The 17,283-nt window shown below is 45.0% G+C and overlaps 1 protein-coding gene across 1 annotated transcript; it reads right to left on the minus strand.

Annotated features, from left to right (window-relative positions):
* Nucleotides 1-8,061: 8,061 nt before the first annotated feature.
* Nucleotides 8,062-9,025, minus strand: LOC147616780 (uncharacterized). The gene has a single exon (XM_086777846.1). It carries the CDS (start codon nucleotides 8,946-8,948, stop codon nucleotides 8,166-8,168), a length of 783 nt encoding a protein of 260 aa, XP_086633972.1. The 5' UTR covers nucleotides 8,949-9,025; the 3' UTR covers nucleotides 8,062-8,165.
* Between the last annotated feature and the right edge of the window lie 8,258 nt (nucleotides 9,026-17,283).

Here is a 17,283-nt window from a genome sequence, read left to right on the forward strand (position 1 = left end):
AGCACAGGAAGCATATAGCAGACAGGCGAATAAGTCTAGACGAGATGTCCACTTCAAGGAAGGGAACTGGGTCTATCTGCGTATCATGAAACAAAGATTGAAACAAGTGGGCAAACATTGTCCCAAGCTTTCATTCCGTAGTTTTGGACCTTTCCCGATAGTCAAAAAGTTAAGTGACGTCTCCATGAAGTTAAAATTGCAGTTGGACAATGCATGAGGTTTTCCATGTTTCTATTAGAAGTCATCTCCTGTCTTTATGTGGACACCAGGGCCTTTGTTGTGGGTGTGTCCACCCTTATAGGTATTGTTCTCATTTTTCCTCACTCCCCATATTTTTTCCCATTTTTTCTGTGGCTTGGGGGATAGCACTGTGGTGGCAAGAGGACCCATTTGTTAGCCGACTGCATCAGTCTACTTGCTGGAGGTGGCCGACTGTATTTGACAGGTCGTGGACTTCACAGTTACTAGAGACAGTGCTCAACTAGCTGACTGGTGTGTTGTTGCTCGTTGTGGAGTTCTACAGGTCCTGTCGGCTGCCTATGAGCAGGCCGACTCGGTATTGGGGCCATATAAAATGGCCCCACAGCCCCCTTGTCATTGTGTATTGTATTCTGGGATCTTGTGTATATACAGTAGAGTTATACGCTCCATTGTTGTCTATTTTCTGCACTTGCTCTTGTGTTTCCAGATTTGGTCATCATCTCCGTTGCGTATTTTGACATGGTATCAGAGCCCTAGGCTCTTGATAGTTCTTGGGATTTGTGTGAGCAAGAGGGGGACTATTGTGTTGCTGATTGGTGGACTGTTAGGGACTGTTTGGAAAGAGGAGAAGCAAGAGGACGGTGGGCTGATTTGCTGGACAGCCACTTGCAGTTGTAAGTTCTTCTTTGTTCCCACCCACCCACCCTTTTTCAGATTACATCCCCGCAATGGCAGATTTGTTAGAGATGGCTGAGAGGACACTCTCCACGTTCCCAGTGGACCGTCAGTTGGACGGGAACAACTATAGCATATGGAAGGTTATGATGGAATCTGTTCTGGAGTCTTACGACCTTACTAATTTCATCGTTGTTGGGGATCCACGGCCGGAAGTAGAGGAAGGGGAGTTACCGTCGATCCGAAAGGATCGGGAGGCACAGGCACAGTTGTGGGAACAACTATAGCATATGGAAGGTTATGATGGAATCTGTTCTGGAGTCTTACGACCTTGCTGATTTCATCGTTGTTGGGGATCCACGGCCGGAAGTAGAGGAAGGGGAGTTACCGTCGATCCGAAAGGACCGGGAGGCACAGGCATAGTTGTAGGATCGTGTCAATGCCAGAGTCCGTTCATTTATCTTACTCAACTGCACACCGCAGGTAATCAATCATGTAAAGCATATGCCGCTGGCCAAAGGTATATGGCAGCATTTGACTTCTCTTTACAACAGGGTATCGCCCATGAAGAGGATTTCCTTGGAAGTACAGATGCGGGTTATGAGCCTTGCAAAGTCGTCAACGATGCGGAAGCATATTAACAAGCTGCAAGCTCTTCAGCAGTAAGTTCTTCAGGTTGGGAAGGAGATATCGTCAAAGGACATGGCCATAACGTTGCTGTCGCACTTGCCCTCTCAGTACTCAGCATTTTACTCGTCTTTGATTACCAGTGGCAGGCTCAGCCCCATCACGTGGGAGGAGCTTGTGCCCATGGTCTTGGACCAGGAGGAACAATTCACGAACCCTCCACAGGGCGAGGTTCCGAGGCCTTAACTGGCCAACGGTCGAAAGGCCGTAACACGGGCAAAGGGAAGGCTTCATCGGAGAAGTCTTCTGAGAAGAAGTCCGACGCTGACCATGAGAAACTAAAGACAGAGAGGACCTGTAATGATTGTGGCTAGAAAGGCCGTAACACGGGCAAAGGGAAGGCTTCATCGGAGAAGTCTTCTGAGAAGAAGTCCGACGCTGACCACGAGAAACTAAAGACAGAGAGGACCTGTAATGATTGTGGCTAGAAAGGCCACTATTGGAGGCACTGTCCCAAGCAGAAGACCGAGAAGGGTGAAGATTCCTTAGCAGCAATCATGAAGACTCCGGCTTTTGTGCACTTGGAGGTGATAGACACCGATGTTTCATTTTCTTCAGGCAGGGAGGAGGTTGGAGGACTCGCCGCAACGGATACTCGGGAGTGGATTCTAGACAGTGGTGCTTCCAGGCACATGACTCATTCCCGTTCAAATTTACAAGATCTCTACAGGTACTCTGGTCACATTCTTACTAGGGATACATCCACTATCCCAGTTCACAGTGAGGGCAGGTTGGAGATAGTTCCCGATGGCAGAAGGGGGAAGCATTCCTCCCAGGTGTTATATGTTCCGTCACTTGGTTTTCATCTGTTGTCAGTGCATCAGGTTTGCAAGACTGGCGTACGGGTGGAGTTTGATGACCATTTTGTTGCTCTCCGAGACAAGGAAACAGGCCAGATAGTTTGGGAAGGCGTGGAGAATGGAGTTTACAAGCTTTCAGCACTCTCTCCCCCAGGTCCTCAGGTTTGTGATGAGTGGTAGTCTGTAATGGCCACTTAAGTGTGGATACGCTGCAGGTGCCGGCTTTCCGAGACCAAATGGAGGATAGCTTGCCAGTTGATGGTAGCAGTTGGCACGAACTTTCCAGTACTAATGTTGGTGGTTCTTGTGTTCGTCAGTTTCCTCTTGATGGCAGCAGTTGGCAGGACCTTTCCAGTACTGATGTTGGTGGTTCTTGTGTTCGTCAGTCAGTCTCATAGCATTCGGGACAAAGAAATTCTTGTAGATGAGGATGTTCTTTCCATGAGGACCTCTCGGAAAGCCAGGCAGGTGGCGGTTGATTACTTGCAGAAGGAGGTGGATTATCCAGGCTTTGTGGTTCCAAATTCAGAGGAGGTGGTCACCAGGTTTTAGAAGGCCTTGCGTGGTCTTCAGTAGGTTTCCAGGACTTGGCTTTGCACCGTAACAGGTGTTGATCCTTGTGAGCAGTGTGATGCCTCTGACTCAGAAGCAGAATGGTTCATTGATTTGGTTGATGGACACCAGATTGGACGGGAGCTTCCTGATGAGGCAGTTGAGCTCATGGTTGCAGATGATGCTTTGGGAGGCAAGATTGTGTATCTTGTGGTTTTTGCAGCATGCAAAGGATTATGGACTCTTTTACACAGGAGGGGGATTGATTGATGGAGTCCGACTCCACGGTTGGAGTGACTCAGATTGGGGAGGAGATCCGAACACGAGGAGATCTACTTCAGGCCCAAGAGCAGTTTTACGAAGCAGTAAGAGGCAGTCATCTTTTGCCTTGTCGTCAACAAAGGCAGAGTACCGGGCTGCTTGTGATGCTGCTTGTGAGGTAGTAAGGTTGCAGAGTTTGCATGGCAGGATTGAGCTTCCACTGGAGGAACCCACGGTCATCCAGAGGCACTTTGTTCATGAACAGTTCGTTGCTGATGACATCTTGCTAGAGTTCTTTTCGACGGAGGATAGTATGGTGAACCTCTTCATGAAGTCGCTATCTCAGGATTTGCTCAAGCGGCACCCCAGCTCCCTCCGGTTGGTTTCACAGCCAGGAGCTGAGAGGGGGTGTTAGAAGTCATCTCCTGTCTTTGTTGTGGGTGTGCCCGCCCTTATAGGTGTTGTTCTCATTTTTCCTCATTCCCGTATTTTTCCCCATATTTTTCCCATTTTTTCTGTGGCTTGGGGAGCAGCACTGTGGTGGCAGGAGGACCCATTTGTTAGCCGACTGCATCAGTCTACTTGTTGGAGATGACCAACTGTATTTGACAGGTCGTGGACTTCACAGTTGCTGGCCGACAGTGCTCAGCTAACCAACTGGTGTCTTGTTGCTGGTCGTGGATTTCTACAAGTCCTGTCGGCTGCCTATGAGCAGGCCGACTGCAGTATTGGGGCCATATAAAATGGCCCCTAGCCCCCTTGTCATTGTGTATTGTATTCCGGGATCTTGTGTATATACAGTAGAGTTATACGCCTCTCTCTCTCCATTGCTGTCTATTTTCTGCACTTGCTCGTGTTTCCAGATTTGGTCATCATCTCCACTGCGTATTTTGACAATTTCTTGGCCAAAACCATATGTTGGACCAGAAGTGTTTGATGTTTCAGATGAACAGCACCCAGACGTGGTAGACGAAGCAGAAGTCATCGAGCCCGAGCAGATCCTTCTTCATCGTTGGAAGAATGGTTCCAGTCAACGGATACGTCAGTTCTATACGAAATTCAGAGATCGAGGTACCCACGAAGCCGTATGGCTAGACGAGGAGTTCTTTCAAGAGTACCCCCAGTTGGTGGCGGACTACTTGGAAGCCATGAACATGCCACCAAGCTAAGCAAGAGGGAATGTCACATGCAGTCTGCACTGTAGTGCATGGTGACAAACTGGCTCATCATCATCATCAGTGCAACATTGTAACAATATTAGTACCATTTAGGATGATATTTGTCGTACGCCGTGACCCCATTGTAATCCTCAGTCCAAGATAAGTCAAGCACGAGCTACGTAGGTCATTCTCAGCCATAGCAAGTCAGTCAGTCAGTCTAAGTCCCTTAACCCACTTAAAGAGACGCATTCATGTATATACACTCAGTAGAAACCTTAGGGTTTGCATTAGAAGCATCCTGCATAATGCACATCATTCATGCATAGCATCTAGACCATTGCAGAAACCCCAGATATCATCCAGTATTTATCAGGATATTTACTACGATTTTTCTAGTATTTTTTCCATCATTTTCAGCATTTTATACACATTTATGCATTTATTATTGGACATGAGCAGTCGGCCAGCTCAATAGCCAGCCGACTTGCTCCATGAGTCCATATAAATAGAATCCTTGCATCATCATTCATTCATTCAATCATATTCAGCCAAGGAGCATTCAAGTGCTTAGCATCTTCAGTACAAGGAGCAAAGCGATTGCAGTTTTCAACCTCCTCTCAGCATTTTCCTCCTACCGCAGTAGGGGCCTCAACACATGAGCATTCAGCCATCTTGCATCAGCAAAACGCATCAATTCAGCATTCAGCCTTCAGTCCACCTTGCGTTTTCTGCATCCATACAGTTTTCAGCATTTATCTTATCATCGTTTTGCTCCAGCCACTTAGTGAAGATAAAACGCAGCATTCATACTCAGTCTAGAACAGTCCCAAACAGCCCCTCTCTCAAACCTAGCTTTGCATCCCAACCTCATTCCATTGGGAAGAGTGCATAGACTCGAGATTGGACATCTTTGGTGCTTCTATAGCAGTGTACGGTTTAGCCCAACACTTGGTCTTCATAGGTCTTGCGTTTGGCTATTGTTAGTCACACCGTCAGTCTGTTTAAAGATAATAAAGCAAATACTATCTCGGTAATGGGATAGGGGGCCCTTCAGTGGGTATTTCGGGACCCCATACGGTGTACAGATCTCATCTCTCTCTCTCTCTCTCTCATATCTCTTTACAGTTTGAAGTATTAAAGTGGATTGCTAAACTCGCGAAACTCAGGATACAGAAGACGGTGTGAGCATGTGTGTGACATGATCCTCCAATACGAATACTTCTGCTGTATGTTACACGGACCAGCCGTCCTTCGAGGGACAGGAGTCCCACTGAAAGGAGGTGGTCCACAGGAGTCGAGAAACCAACCACACAAGCGACAATTTAAAAATCTTTCTTTTTTTTTGGGTTTTTCTAGCTGAATGAATCTTCACACTTGAAGAAGGCTCTGCTTCAGGATCGAATCGGTAACTTCAATGCTCATAATTCAGCACTTTCACGACGAACATAATGCACAAAACTAAAGTAGATGTGTAGAAAAGAGAGAGAGAGAGAGAGAGAGAGAGAGGGAGAAGAGGACACAATATTGAGTCCCAAATACCCTATGTAGGGCCCCCACCACAAATGGTGTATTTGCTTTATTAGAATGATGGAAATCAGCAAAATAAAGACTGAAATCTTGACCTTCAATGTTCACCTTGACTTGAACACTCCCTTGGCTGTCCTGGCCCTTGGAATGCAGCAAATCCTTTGTGAAATATGAGATGCCTTCATCGTTTCTTGGCTGGAGTATTTATACTCCCAAAAGCTTCTAGTCGGCCAGCAACTAAAACTCCCACAACTTGTGTAAATTGTATTTGATGCTCTTTTATGTATTCATTTCACACTGTGGACTGCTGGCCTTCCTTCGCTTCTGTCCAGCCATCAATTTGGGGCTGTAAAGCTTGCGCAGGCTGCCCATTGGGCTGGCCCAAAGTCTGGCCTAGCCTTTGGGGCTGGCCGACTGGGCTGCCCAGGCCTGCCATGCTGGCTGACAGGCTGGCCAGGCCGTAAGGCTGGCCGCCTTGCTGTCCAGGCCCCCCTGGGCCTGGCCGACAGCATGTTGGCCCAAGCATGGGCCTCTTGGCCCCCTCTAGGATGGCCTCCATGCCTTCCCATGAGATATGCAAGGAGTCTTACCTCCTTTTTTGGGGGAGCCATAAGGGCTTCCCCCTCTTCTATATGCAACCTAAATGCACCTAAACAAAAGTATTGCATCCAATTGCAAACCAGATACATAGAACATCGGACATCATTCCAAAGGGAGACTCACAGCGCGGACTGGCAAGCCTCATGTGCAAGACAATGCACACTTGACCTCGGACGCATAGAGTGAAACCTTGGTTGATCCCGAACTGGGCTCGCATGGAACCAGTTTCCACTCCAGGTCCTACACCTTCTTGTTCAAATTTGTCTACGTGGCATCCAACCGCGGGATGCACGTGACACCTAACCTCCTCATTTAGATGCCAAATCCCATCCCCCAGTTAACCTAGCGTGTTAACTACTCTTGGGATGTGACGGTACCCTATAGCACATGATGATGTTGCACCTGGTTGTACCTGGTCGTACCTATGGTATACTTGCTTCTCATACATTATGGGCTGCCCTTGGTGATGCTGTTTTGATTGTACATGCTGTTTTTGAACCGCATGTGTACAAGATGGGCTGTAGCATGTACCATCATCTCTATTTGAAATATACCAAGCTGTACCTTCATTATACAGAATATACCTATTGTTTCTACTCGGTACCTGTTTTGATCTGTGAGAAGGGCCCGTGGTGCCTTCTTCTCCACAAATATCAAGTTGAAGGCAAAAGTTTGTGGGAAAGCTAAGTTGGAAGAGAAGCTTTGTGCTGGCAACAAGTAGAAGAGAAGCTTTATGCTGGCAACAAGTATGCTCTAAAGCATTGGATTTAGTACTTGGGATACTTTGGCATCTCCGTGAGCAGAAGAGAGCCCTAATAGCTTATACTTGAATCATTCTCCTTGGATAATACATATATTCCCAGTGGGCAATTTTCAAACAAGCCAACAAAAACCTTGGAGATCAGGAAAGGTCCCAACCAAAAGTCAAGATGTGGAGCCACAACAAGCCTCAGCCAAAATCCCCCCCCCTCCAAAACACACCCACAAAGGAAAAAGAAACAGCCCTCCGCTTAATATAGCCGAATGCACAAATGATGAGAAAACAGCTACAAAAATCAGCTCCTGTTACATATCCACATGCACTGCAGCACCTTGAGCCGCCTCAACCTACATGTAAGTCAAAGGATTCTATGATGCAAAAAGGCTGAAGCTTCTTGTTGAAAAGCTAATTCTGCAATACAACTTTTTGTAGATTATTGAGCAATATCGAAGACTGCAGCTTCAATGATAAACCCATAAAAAAACATTACAGCATCGCTGGTTGAGGCAAATAAAAGGCTCTGGTCTCAAAGTAAGTCATTGAAGCCGTTGCTTATTGTATCTTTATATTGAATATTATTCCAACTTTTAACTTGAAGCCCACAGATAGACTTGAATACTTTACGTCGGCACATAGCTACACATCTGCCTGGCTCATAGATATGACTCCGAGATGTGCGTAAAATGGCAAGAAAGCATACCTTTGGACATATAGCATGAGTAAAAGGTGGGGATTTCAGTGGAAGAGGAAAAGGGGAGGCACTAATGGCCTAGGGTTCATCAATTTGCAACACAACAGCAGATTAAAGAAATTTTTGAAGACATGATGCAACAAAAACAGAAAAAAAAACTGAAATTTATGTTTTAAACCACATAACCATGGTTCACAGTAAATAGAAGAAGAATGTGCGGGAAGGACCGTTTGTTGACCTAGAAATGCAGGCTACGCATCACTGTCATCATCATCATCCTCGTCACCAATGTCTACGAAGTCAAAGTGAGTGCCGCTGCTGCGTCTGCGCATTCTTGTGGGGAGGATGTTGTTGAGGTCGACTTCATCCAAGGGATCTTCAGATAGGTAGCCAGCATCGTCCTCCTCATCATGCTCTCCTCCACTGCCTGCTGTGGCATCATCTTCAACCTTGGCTTTACCCTTGCCTTTGTCTACCACCATGATGCCTTTCCCCTTGATGTCCACCTCCTTCTCCGTGCCCTTACCCTTGCTTGCAACCTGTAAGCTGCTGCTGGTAGAGGTATTCTTCTCCTCTTCATCTTCATCGTCTGAAGCTTCTTCAGAATCATCCTCTTCCTCCTCAGACTCTGCGTCTTCTTCTGCATCATCGTCTTCAGAATCGATTTCTGATAGCTCTTCATCATCATCATCTTCTTCTTCTTTTTCTTCTTTGCTGTCTCCCTCCAAAAGATCACCCTCCCCAACCGCCTCCAACTCGTTAAACCCTACCGTAGAAGAACCTCCGACATCTGCAACAGGCTTCAATTCGCCACTTTTGGCCACGCTACCGTCACTCTCTTCCACTTTTTTGTCGATTTCTTCCGTGTTTGCCTTGTCGCAGTGGGCCAACTCCACAGCAGAAGAGGCTCGTTCCGCAGCAACGTCGCCGGAAAGGCAGTCCCGTAGCTTCTTGCAGCCTGCGGCTTCGGTAGGATCATCGAGCTTGCGCTTGAGTGGTGCTTCTGAGGCCAACAGTGTTTCCTCCTCCGCCATGGCGCCTTGTCTGCCTGTTAGACCCTAAATGCTTTTGTTGAAAAGTAAAGAATATAACTGGAATGAGAAAAAAAATTCCTACTAAAATCACACTATGGCAAAAATCCTATGTATTTTAATTTTAAAAAAGCAATATCATCTTCCATAAAGAAGAGACACACATACACCCACACATTGGATTTTCTACAATCTCCTTTGCGCTTGCTTCAATGCTTTTAGAAGCGGGTGAGAGAGACATGGATGCAGAGCCTTAGGACAGGGAGGAGCTTGTTGCGTGACGAGTGGAGATCAATGCAAGGATGCAACAAAAAGATGCAAGCAAGAAAACAAGTGACATTCTTATTTAGGGCTCTTGTAAAGAGTTCCAAGTTGTAGATGAGTGTGGGAGTGAGCTTAAGAATAATCCCATATGGGAAGTTTAGGGAGTTTTAGAGTTTTTGTATAAAAAGTGGCTCATTTGAGAGCTTAGGTACACTTTGGGCTAAGTTCATGCAAGAGCTCCTTTGAGAGAGCTACTCTCCCTCTTCTCCATAGAGGTGAAGACTCTTCTCTCACCCCATCTACATCTTTGTATGAGATAAATCTCTTCAATAGCAATGTCATGAGTCTTTCTCATCCTCTTCTCTAATCATTTTACTCATATGCATGCTTTTAGTATTTCATTTTTATGTATGTGGGCTGATTTGAAGCTTTCATGGAAGCTTGATGCTTGAGTGTGTGCATGCTTGTAGGAAGATAGGAGTGGAGTGAGGTCTTTCTCTTTGCTTGTGTGCATAGTGATTGTGTTCCTCTTGCTTGTATTTGTGAATGAATGGGTGTGTAGGAATGAGTGACAAGTTGAGCTTGTGTGTGTGCTTAGTCTAGTGTCATGTGATGGTAGCCATAAGCATTCTCTCCATTTGTGGATAAGCTTTTGTGCACCGGTACGGGTTGAATCCCTAGCTCCAAAAGGGATGCAAATCCCATTGGATTGAGCTACACGTGGATCATGCTACTCTTGCTACAAGTTAGAGAGTTTTCCGTCTCTCCATTAGCGCCGCTGCCGGGGAAAAGACTCAAAACCGGTTGAGAAGCTTGCATTACTACCACTATTTCTTTTTGTTTTTAGGTTTAGGATTAGCATGAGTGTGGAATCTCAGAGCTAGTGATTAGAAGAGAAAAAAATAGATGAGTACTTACTTGTGTGGTTGAGATCTACTCCCGCTAATGTTTTCTCATTCATGTATATGCTTTCCAATGTCCATGGTTGTTTTCATCGTTGTGTTCATTTTTTGTTCATAGATTAAAAACGAAAATCTGAATAATACAATAAGCTCAATGCATTATGTGTGAGCTTATTTAGTGTGCATTAAACTTGTGCTTAAGGCAATATTCCATAATGCATAATGCACTACCCGTGCAAGAGTGGCCGCCTGGCTGTGAAGGTGGCCGAAAATAAAAGCAAGGTGGTGAGCTGGCCGTAGAAGTAGGTGAGGAGGCGAAAATAAGGATGAAAGCGGTTGCTGGCTAGCGAAGAAAAGTTGCCTGTGGTAGAGTGGCCGCAAGGAGGCTCACACAACGGGGCTGCTTCTGAGGCCGTGTGGGCGGCGAAGGCAAAGAGTCACCCACTAGAGGCCGAAGCAAAGAAGGTGACTGGCCGGCGGATACGAAGCAGAGGTGGCGACTGCTGCTGTAGAGTGGCCGACAAAGGACGTGAAGGAGGCGAACGCGAAGGTGAAGCCAACTGGCTGTGAAGGTGGGCCAGGCACAAGGCTGCCTAGACGCGCTGTTCGCTGACGTGGAGAAGCTGGGGCGGTACGTAGAGGACGAGCAGTTCTAGAAGTTCGTGAGTGACGAGCCCGATTGTGAGGGAGGAGGACAAGAAGGCGGTGCTGAAGGAGGTGAGCAAGGAGGCTAGGTTCCAGCCCGCCACACTCAGCCTACTCAACCTCATGGTGGAGAGGAAGCGCACGACCTTCCTCAAGGAGCTTGTGAAGGAGTTTGAGGAGCTGTACAACGACATCACCGATACGTAGCTGGCGGTGAAGGACGGCTGGCTGTAGCAAAAGAAAGCGCAGCAAAGTGGAGGTGTGAAGGAGGCGAACGTGCAGAGGAGCCAGCTCTGGCGGTGACGGTTGCAGAGAAGACGCAAGAGAACGTGTGGCCAAAGGAGCAGCGACCGGCGCACGATCCGGAGGTGATAACGAAGATAAGGTTAGTATCTTTTTATTTTTTCTTTATTTTTTTAATTTTTTTAATTTTCTTGTTCTGTGTATTTTTAAAAAAAATAAAAAAATAAAAAAAGCAAAAAATAAAACAATAAAAATAATAAAAATAATTTTTTTTAAAAAAAAAAGAGAAAAGAAAAAAAAGAAAGAAAAAAATAAATAAATAAATATTTTTTTTTGGTAATTTTAGGAGTCCACATTTTTTTTAAGGAGTCCACATTTTTTTCATATTCTGTAATTTTTTATTTTTTTTAAATTTCTGTAATTTTTTAGGTAATTAGTGTAACTTGCATTTTTTAAATTTTTGTAATTTTATGCATAATTAGTATTTTGTGTAATTAGTAAAAAATAATTTAAAAAAAGAATTAACAAAAATAAAGAGTTACACACATATTCAGGTTAGTTGCATTTAGTGGTTAGGTAGGATTTAAAAAAAATACATATATATATATATATATATATATATATATTTATAAAAAAATTAAAAAAAAAACAAAACAAAACCCTTAAAATTTGACTTTATGCATTTGCGATCGGCGGGACGACATATAGACACTGCCATAGGGCCTAGGGCACCTTCTAGAGTACCTACGCAGGAAAGTGAGACCCAATCGGTAGGAAATTTGGCAGATATTGCTGAAACCTTTTCCGAATCCCAATCTGATACCCTTTCCAGAACAACTAGCTCATTGTCCATGGACAATCTAGGGCCGTCAAATAGTCATCCCTTAGCCCCAAATAGGACACCCACAAGATCTTTTAATCCATTTGAAGCCGACACCATGGGGTTACCACTCAATGTGAGACTTCAATATGTCTACACGAATGCTCAAGGAGCTGAGATCGTTAGGGATCCACAACAACGGTATCTTGTTAAGATCGCAGACTTTTTCTCGGAACTTGATAAAGCACCTCTAGTCAATGACCAGGGTAACATGTACATGGGTGGAGATGGTGTTCGCTACGAAGTCACCTATCATCCAGAGAATGTAGACAAATTAGGGAAGCTCTCTAAAAGCGAGTTCTTAGAATTATCAAAGCTTTCCAGAGCAAGGGAGTCTAGAGATGATTGGCTCATTGAGCCGGACATACTTCTTGGACCATCCAATGCCCAGTCCTCAAAGCCATCCATAGATGATTTACTTCTTGTAGATCTGAATTTGGAAAGGGATAGAAAAGGCAAGAGCAAAATGGATCAGGGGGCTGAGAACCAATGGGAGTTTGTACGACAAATTCCAGTGACAAAGGTCTTACAGGATGACCCACTTCAAGAGGTCTATAAGGACTCTTTAGAAGGATATTATGCCACAACTAGATTGCCAGAGCTAAATCTTCCTCTAGCACTTGTGGTGGTAGTCGAGAAGCTTGCAGGACACATGAACCGAATCGTTGATAAATGGGCCAATGAATACCGAACCTTAGATTGAAAGGAGATTCGGGAGCTCACGTGGAAAGGACAACCATTATTCATGGAAGTGTTCTCAACAAATACAGCTAAACCAGGAGAGACAGCCTTTCTTGGAGAAACTGTTGCTCCTCCCCTAAGAGAGTTCACTGGAGAGGGACCCTCAACATCAAAGTGGACCACTGCAAGTAGCCCAACTCTAGCACCAAGATATTATCCTACACCAAAAGTGCGACCACAGATCACACCGCAACAACGTTTCTCTCACTATGACAATCGGAGGGTAGGGGAGCCAACTCGGCCTCCCATAAATGCACCTCCTGAAATGCGGGTAACAAGATCTTTGGAGGGGGTTGGTGAGGCACGTAATAGGAGACCCACACCAATTTGGGATGCATGTGGACCATCTTACCAAAGAGAGGAACAATTCCCACTGAGAGTGAGAGGCCGTAGGCCCTATGATGAGTATTCAAGACAAGTAAGGCCATCAACTCTTCAGAAACTGGTAAAGAAGTACGAAGGGTCGGGAGATCCATATGACCATGTAGCAGCATTTAGGCAAGCAGTTCGAGCTGAGCAAGTGACTGACAAGCATACTCAAATTGAAGGATTTGGGCTCACTCTTGAGGGAAAGGCCCTTGCTTGGTTTCAGGCACTAGAGGCTTCAGACAAATCTTCTTTACGAGTTCTGGAAGAGAGATTCATTGCTGCTTTTTCCTTGATGGGGATTCAACATGACACGGTAGCAAACATCTACTCTTTCAAGCAAGGCGAGACAGAGAGTGTTAGAGACTGTGTAAATAGAATGAAGCAGTACATTAATCGTTGCCCAGAAGATGAGAAGCCCACCCAGAGTCGATCAATTTCTCTCTTCTTAAAAGGGCTCAAAAATTCAACACTGCATACACATCTCTATGCAAAGAAGCATACAAATTTCAATGAGTGTTGCCATGATGCTATGGATTTCACCGATAACTTCAAATTCCAAGATGGTACTAGCCCTGAGGTGAAACCTAGAGATCAGTGGGGTGATGACCAAAGTTCAGGGTCTAGCGCGCTAGTAAATCCAGACCAGATAGCCAACCTAGTACTAAGGAGATTGGGACAAACCTATCACCCACCCATGCAGCCACAACAGCAGCAGCAGCAACGAATGAGGAGTGTACTACCTACAGGTCCTCATCTTTGTGGAGCATGTGGCGGTAACCATAAAACCGAAGAATGTAATACCTTTTCTCCTCTAGTCACAAACCAACCCACAAAGAAGTGGTGCCAGGCCTGTGCTTGGAACTTTACCCACACCACACAGGAATGTACTCGCATTGCAAGAATGAGACAGGAGCGTGAGCAGCAAAGGGATGGAGTGACTCCACAAATGCATCAACAGTATACTAATTTTGAACGTAAGCCACCGATGGCACACGAGCAAGCACGACCTGTTCTTGGAGCTCAACCTCCTTCTCCTGGGACTGCTCCTATGAGGGTTGTTGACTACGACAATTCAAATATGTGTAGAGACTTGGTAAACCCAGGCTATGTGGAGGAGGAATATGCATCATATTCATCCAAGGAAAATCTCTTTGAAAGTCCCGCATATCCAAGCCAAGCACTGGAGGCTCAACCAGGGGAACAAAATTCTTTGATGTTGCTAGGTTGCTACCAACCTAGGACTCCAGGCCCCTCAGGTCAATGGCAGCAAAGGAAAGTAGAAGCCAAACTAATGGGACCCTGTTATGAGTGCGGAGAACCCCATTGGGCTTGTGATTGTCCACATCGCTCAAGGCAAGCAGCTCGATCCAATACAACAGTACCACAGTTTCCACCAATTGAAAGATATTGTCTAGGGTGTTGTGTAGAACACTTCCCAAAGGATTGTTTGCTGAAACCACATGAGGAAGGCACCTCTCAACCAAAGGTCTCACTCAACCTTGTAGGGGCAGTTCCATCGCCACCTTCATCAGAGAATGAGGATGTCGTGCCACTTAGAGTCATGACTAGATCACAGACACGAAATGCCGAAATGCAAACTGATGAGACACCTCGAACTAGGGATGCAAAGGCAAATCTAGTGGACAAGACCCTACATTCCAATAGAAAAAGGACCACTAGGAGGAAAAAGAACCGCAACAAGCGAACTAAAAGTGCATCCACTAGTTCTCAAGAAGTCTCTAAACAAAACATGAGGGATCAAACTTTTACATCCCAAGAAGTGCATGAGGAGCATCAACCTCAACCTGGGCCTAGTGCTGCTAAACAAGATGAGGCTAGTACGACCGAGGATAGTTCTGGGGGTTCTGTTTTTGTGGATAAGGTGAATGAGACTCTAGATGCCATCATTGATGCTCATAAAAGTCGCATTGCAGCTTTATCTGAGCTACCCAAGAAGCTTCAAGAATACCCAAACCCTCGTGAGGAGAAGATCAATCTAGCTGTACATCAGCAACGCATTAGGGAAGCTCAATCAATACTTGAGGGCCCACCTCCACCTATCCCTCGGGGCCCAACCTCTCTTAAGCCAAAATTAGAAACCATACCAGAAGTGTCATCAAGTTGGGAAAGGAAAAGTGAGCACCATTTAGGATCACCAGATGTCAGTTCCCTTTTATATAGCAAGTAAGTCCAAGGCAGTGGTAGAGGCTGTTCTCGGTCGATCATGGTTAAGTGCTACCAGTTGTTCATTAGATTGGAAGAATAGATAATACAAATTGCAAATTGATTATGATTGCATCTTGGGATCTGCTACTCCACGAGCTTTATCAAGTCAAAAGGGTGGTGTTTCTACCTTACACAACCCACTTTCAAAATCTGCTCTTGAAGCTCCAACACAAATGATGTGGATAATCGATGAGTCCTCAAGTGAGGGCCATGGCTGGCATGTTCCAACTACTCTAGTCACTGCTCAAAGAAGGCTAGGCAAGAAGGAATTATCAATTTGGCTACCCAAAGATGCATACAAACTTGTACCATCTAGCCTAGTTGTTAAGCCTCCTAAAAAGCACATCTTTTCCAAGCCTAAACCTTCGATTGTTACTCGTTGGGTCCCAAAGCATGTTCTTAAAGCACAAGGCTATTATGAGGGTGCAACAGCACTTTGGATTCCCAAAAGTCATGGTTTACTAGAGGTAAAAGAGTGTATCAATACGATTCCAAAAGCCACCCTTGGTTTTCCATATCAGTGGGTGCAAAGGAAATCAACACAACCTCTTCAAGATAGGATAGGTGGTTGTGATAGCACCTACAAATCTCCTTGTGTTGACCTTCCCAAAACATGTATTGAAACACTAGTTGTCCCAAATTATCCTTGTTACACAATTCCACCATCAACTTGTGTACCTAAGACAAATCCAACTTTCCATGAGGCTCCTTTGAGCATAGATTCTAGCACTTCAATGCCTAAATCCTCTTATCTTGCTCAAATTCCTCGACAATTGCTAACCTTCCCACCTCTTAAGAAGGACATACCCAAAACCAAAGGTAAAGCATTAACACTACAATTAAAGCTCTTTGGTAGATCAGTGTTTGAATAGTCTCACATTTACTAATGTGGTTCCTTATGCCTTTAGAGGATTGTGTTCTTTTATCTACAATGTTTTTGATTGGGATTGTAATGATGGATATGAGTGTATAAAGTTTGAAGTTTCTAAATTTCATTGTTCTACGCCCAGATACCTCCTGATGGATACTTGGCGAGATACATGTCCACCATGCATTGACCCTGATAGTACTCAACCTGAACATCGCGGGGGTTATAGTGCTCCTCCTTTTCAAACTCATTCTAGGTACTTTTATACTCCCTTAGGTGAAAATTGCTGTGGGCATCACTGTCACTTTATTCTATCAACAGCATCACCCATTTCCACATTGTCAAGAGTGTGCACGACTCGTATTAGGAGAAGCTTCACACATTTGTTGGCTATGCCGCTCTTACTTTCGACGATATGGCACGGGCTTAATGAAACAAATTGTGGGAATTACACCCCAATGCCATAACCTTCTTAATGTGAGAATACCAGAGAGAGGACCAAATCAACGTAGATTACCTGAGGAGGTTCAAGCACAACAATGGAGGGATACATGCATAAATGACTTGCAACCACCTATCTTGCAAGCCCTCCTTCCCCAAGCCTCAACATGTCAATTTTGGATCACTAAGAGTACCTATATTGAGCAGTTCCAAAATCGAAATTGTCTGCTTAACCTTCTCATAGAACCAATGCCATATTTTAGTGAGGAAGCACTCCTTCCTCTACCACCTTCTCCAGAGGCCGGTTGTTGTCCTTGCATCCTGAAGTGATTAATACCATCTTTCCAACAGAAGTGGACACGGATCCACCACCAGTGCAAGGGTAAGCTCAGCGACTCCACAATAAGATCAAGCCATGGCACTTTTCTCCCACTGGGTTTTTCCCCTCGGCTATATTCGGTGATTGGCACCAATTATAAATTTTATTTCTTTTTTTTTCTTTTCTTGTTTGTTAATAAACATTTTGCAGAGATCTCAGCTAAACAAGAGCATACAAACACGCCCCAATAGTCCACCTACCGTGCACACAAATTAGGAAGGGGGGAGACATGCAATGCTTACAAAGAGCAAAGAGAAGCAATCTGCACAACATCAGCAATGCATCAATGCAAATGCACAACATCAACGAGCACTACAATAGGTTTATTCAAATCATAATCTTTTGTTCTTTATGTGCTTTTAACTTTTGGATATATTGTT

Source organism: Cibotium barometz, chromosome 38 (assembly GCF_041138505.1).
Source record: "Cibotium barometz isolate CiBa-2024 chromosome 38, ASM4113850v1, whole genome shotgun sequence".
Classification (NCBI taxonomy): domain Eukaryota; kingdom Viridiplantae; phylum Streptophyta; class Polypodiopsida; order Cyatheales; family Cibotiaceae; genus Cibotium; species Cibotium barometz.

What these genes read in the sequence shown, in the direction of transcription:
- LOC147616780 (XM_086777846.1), bottom strand. Translation starts at nt 8,948, where the DNA reads ATGGCGGAGGAGGAAACACTGTTGGCCTCAGAAGCACCACTCAAGCGC.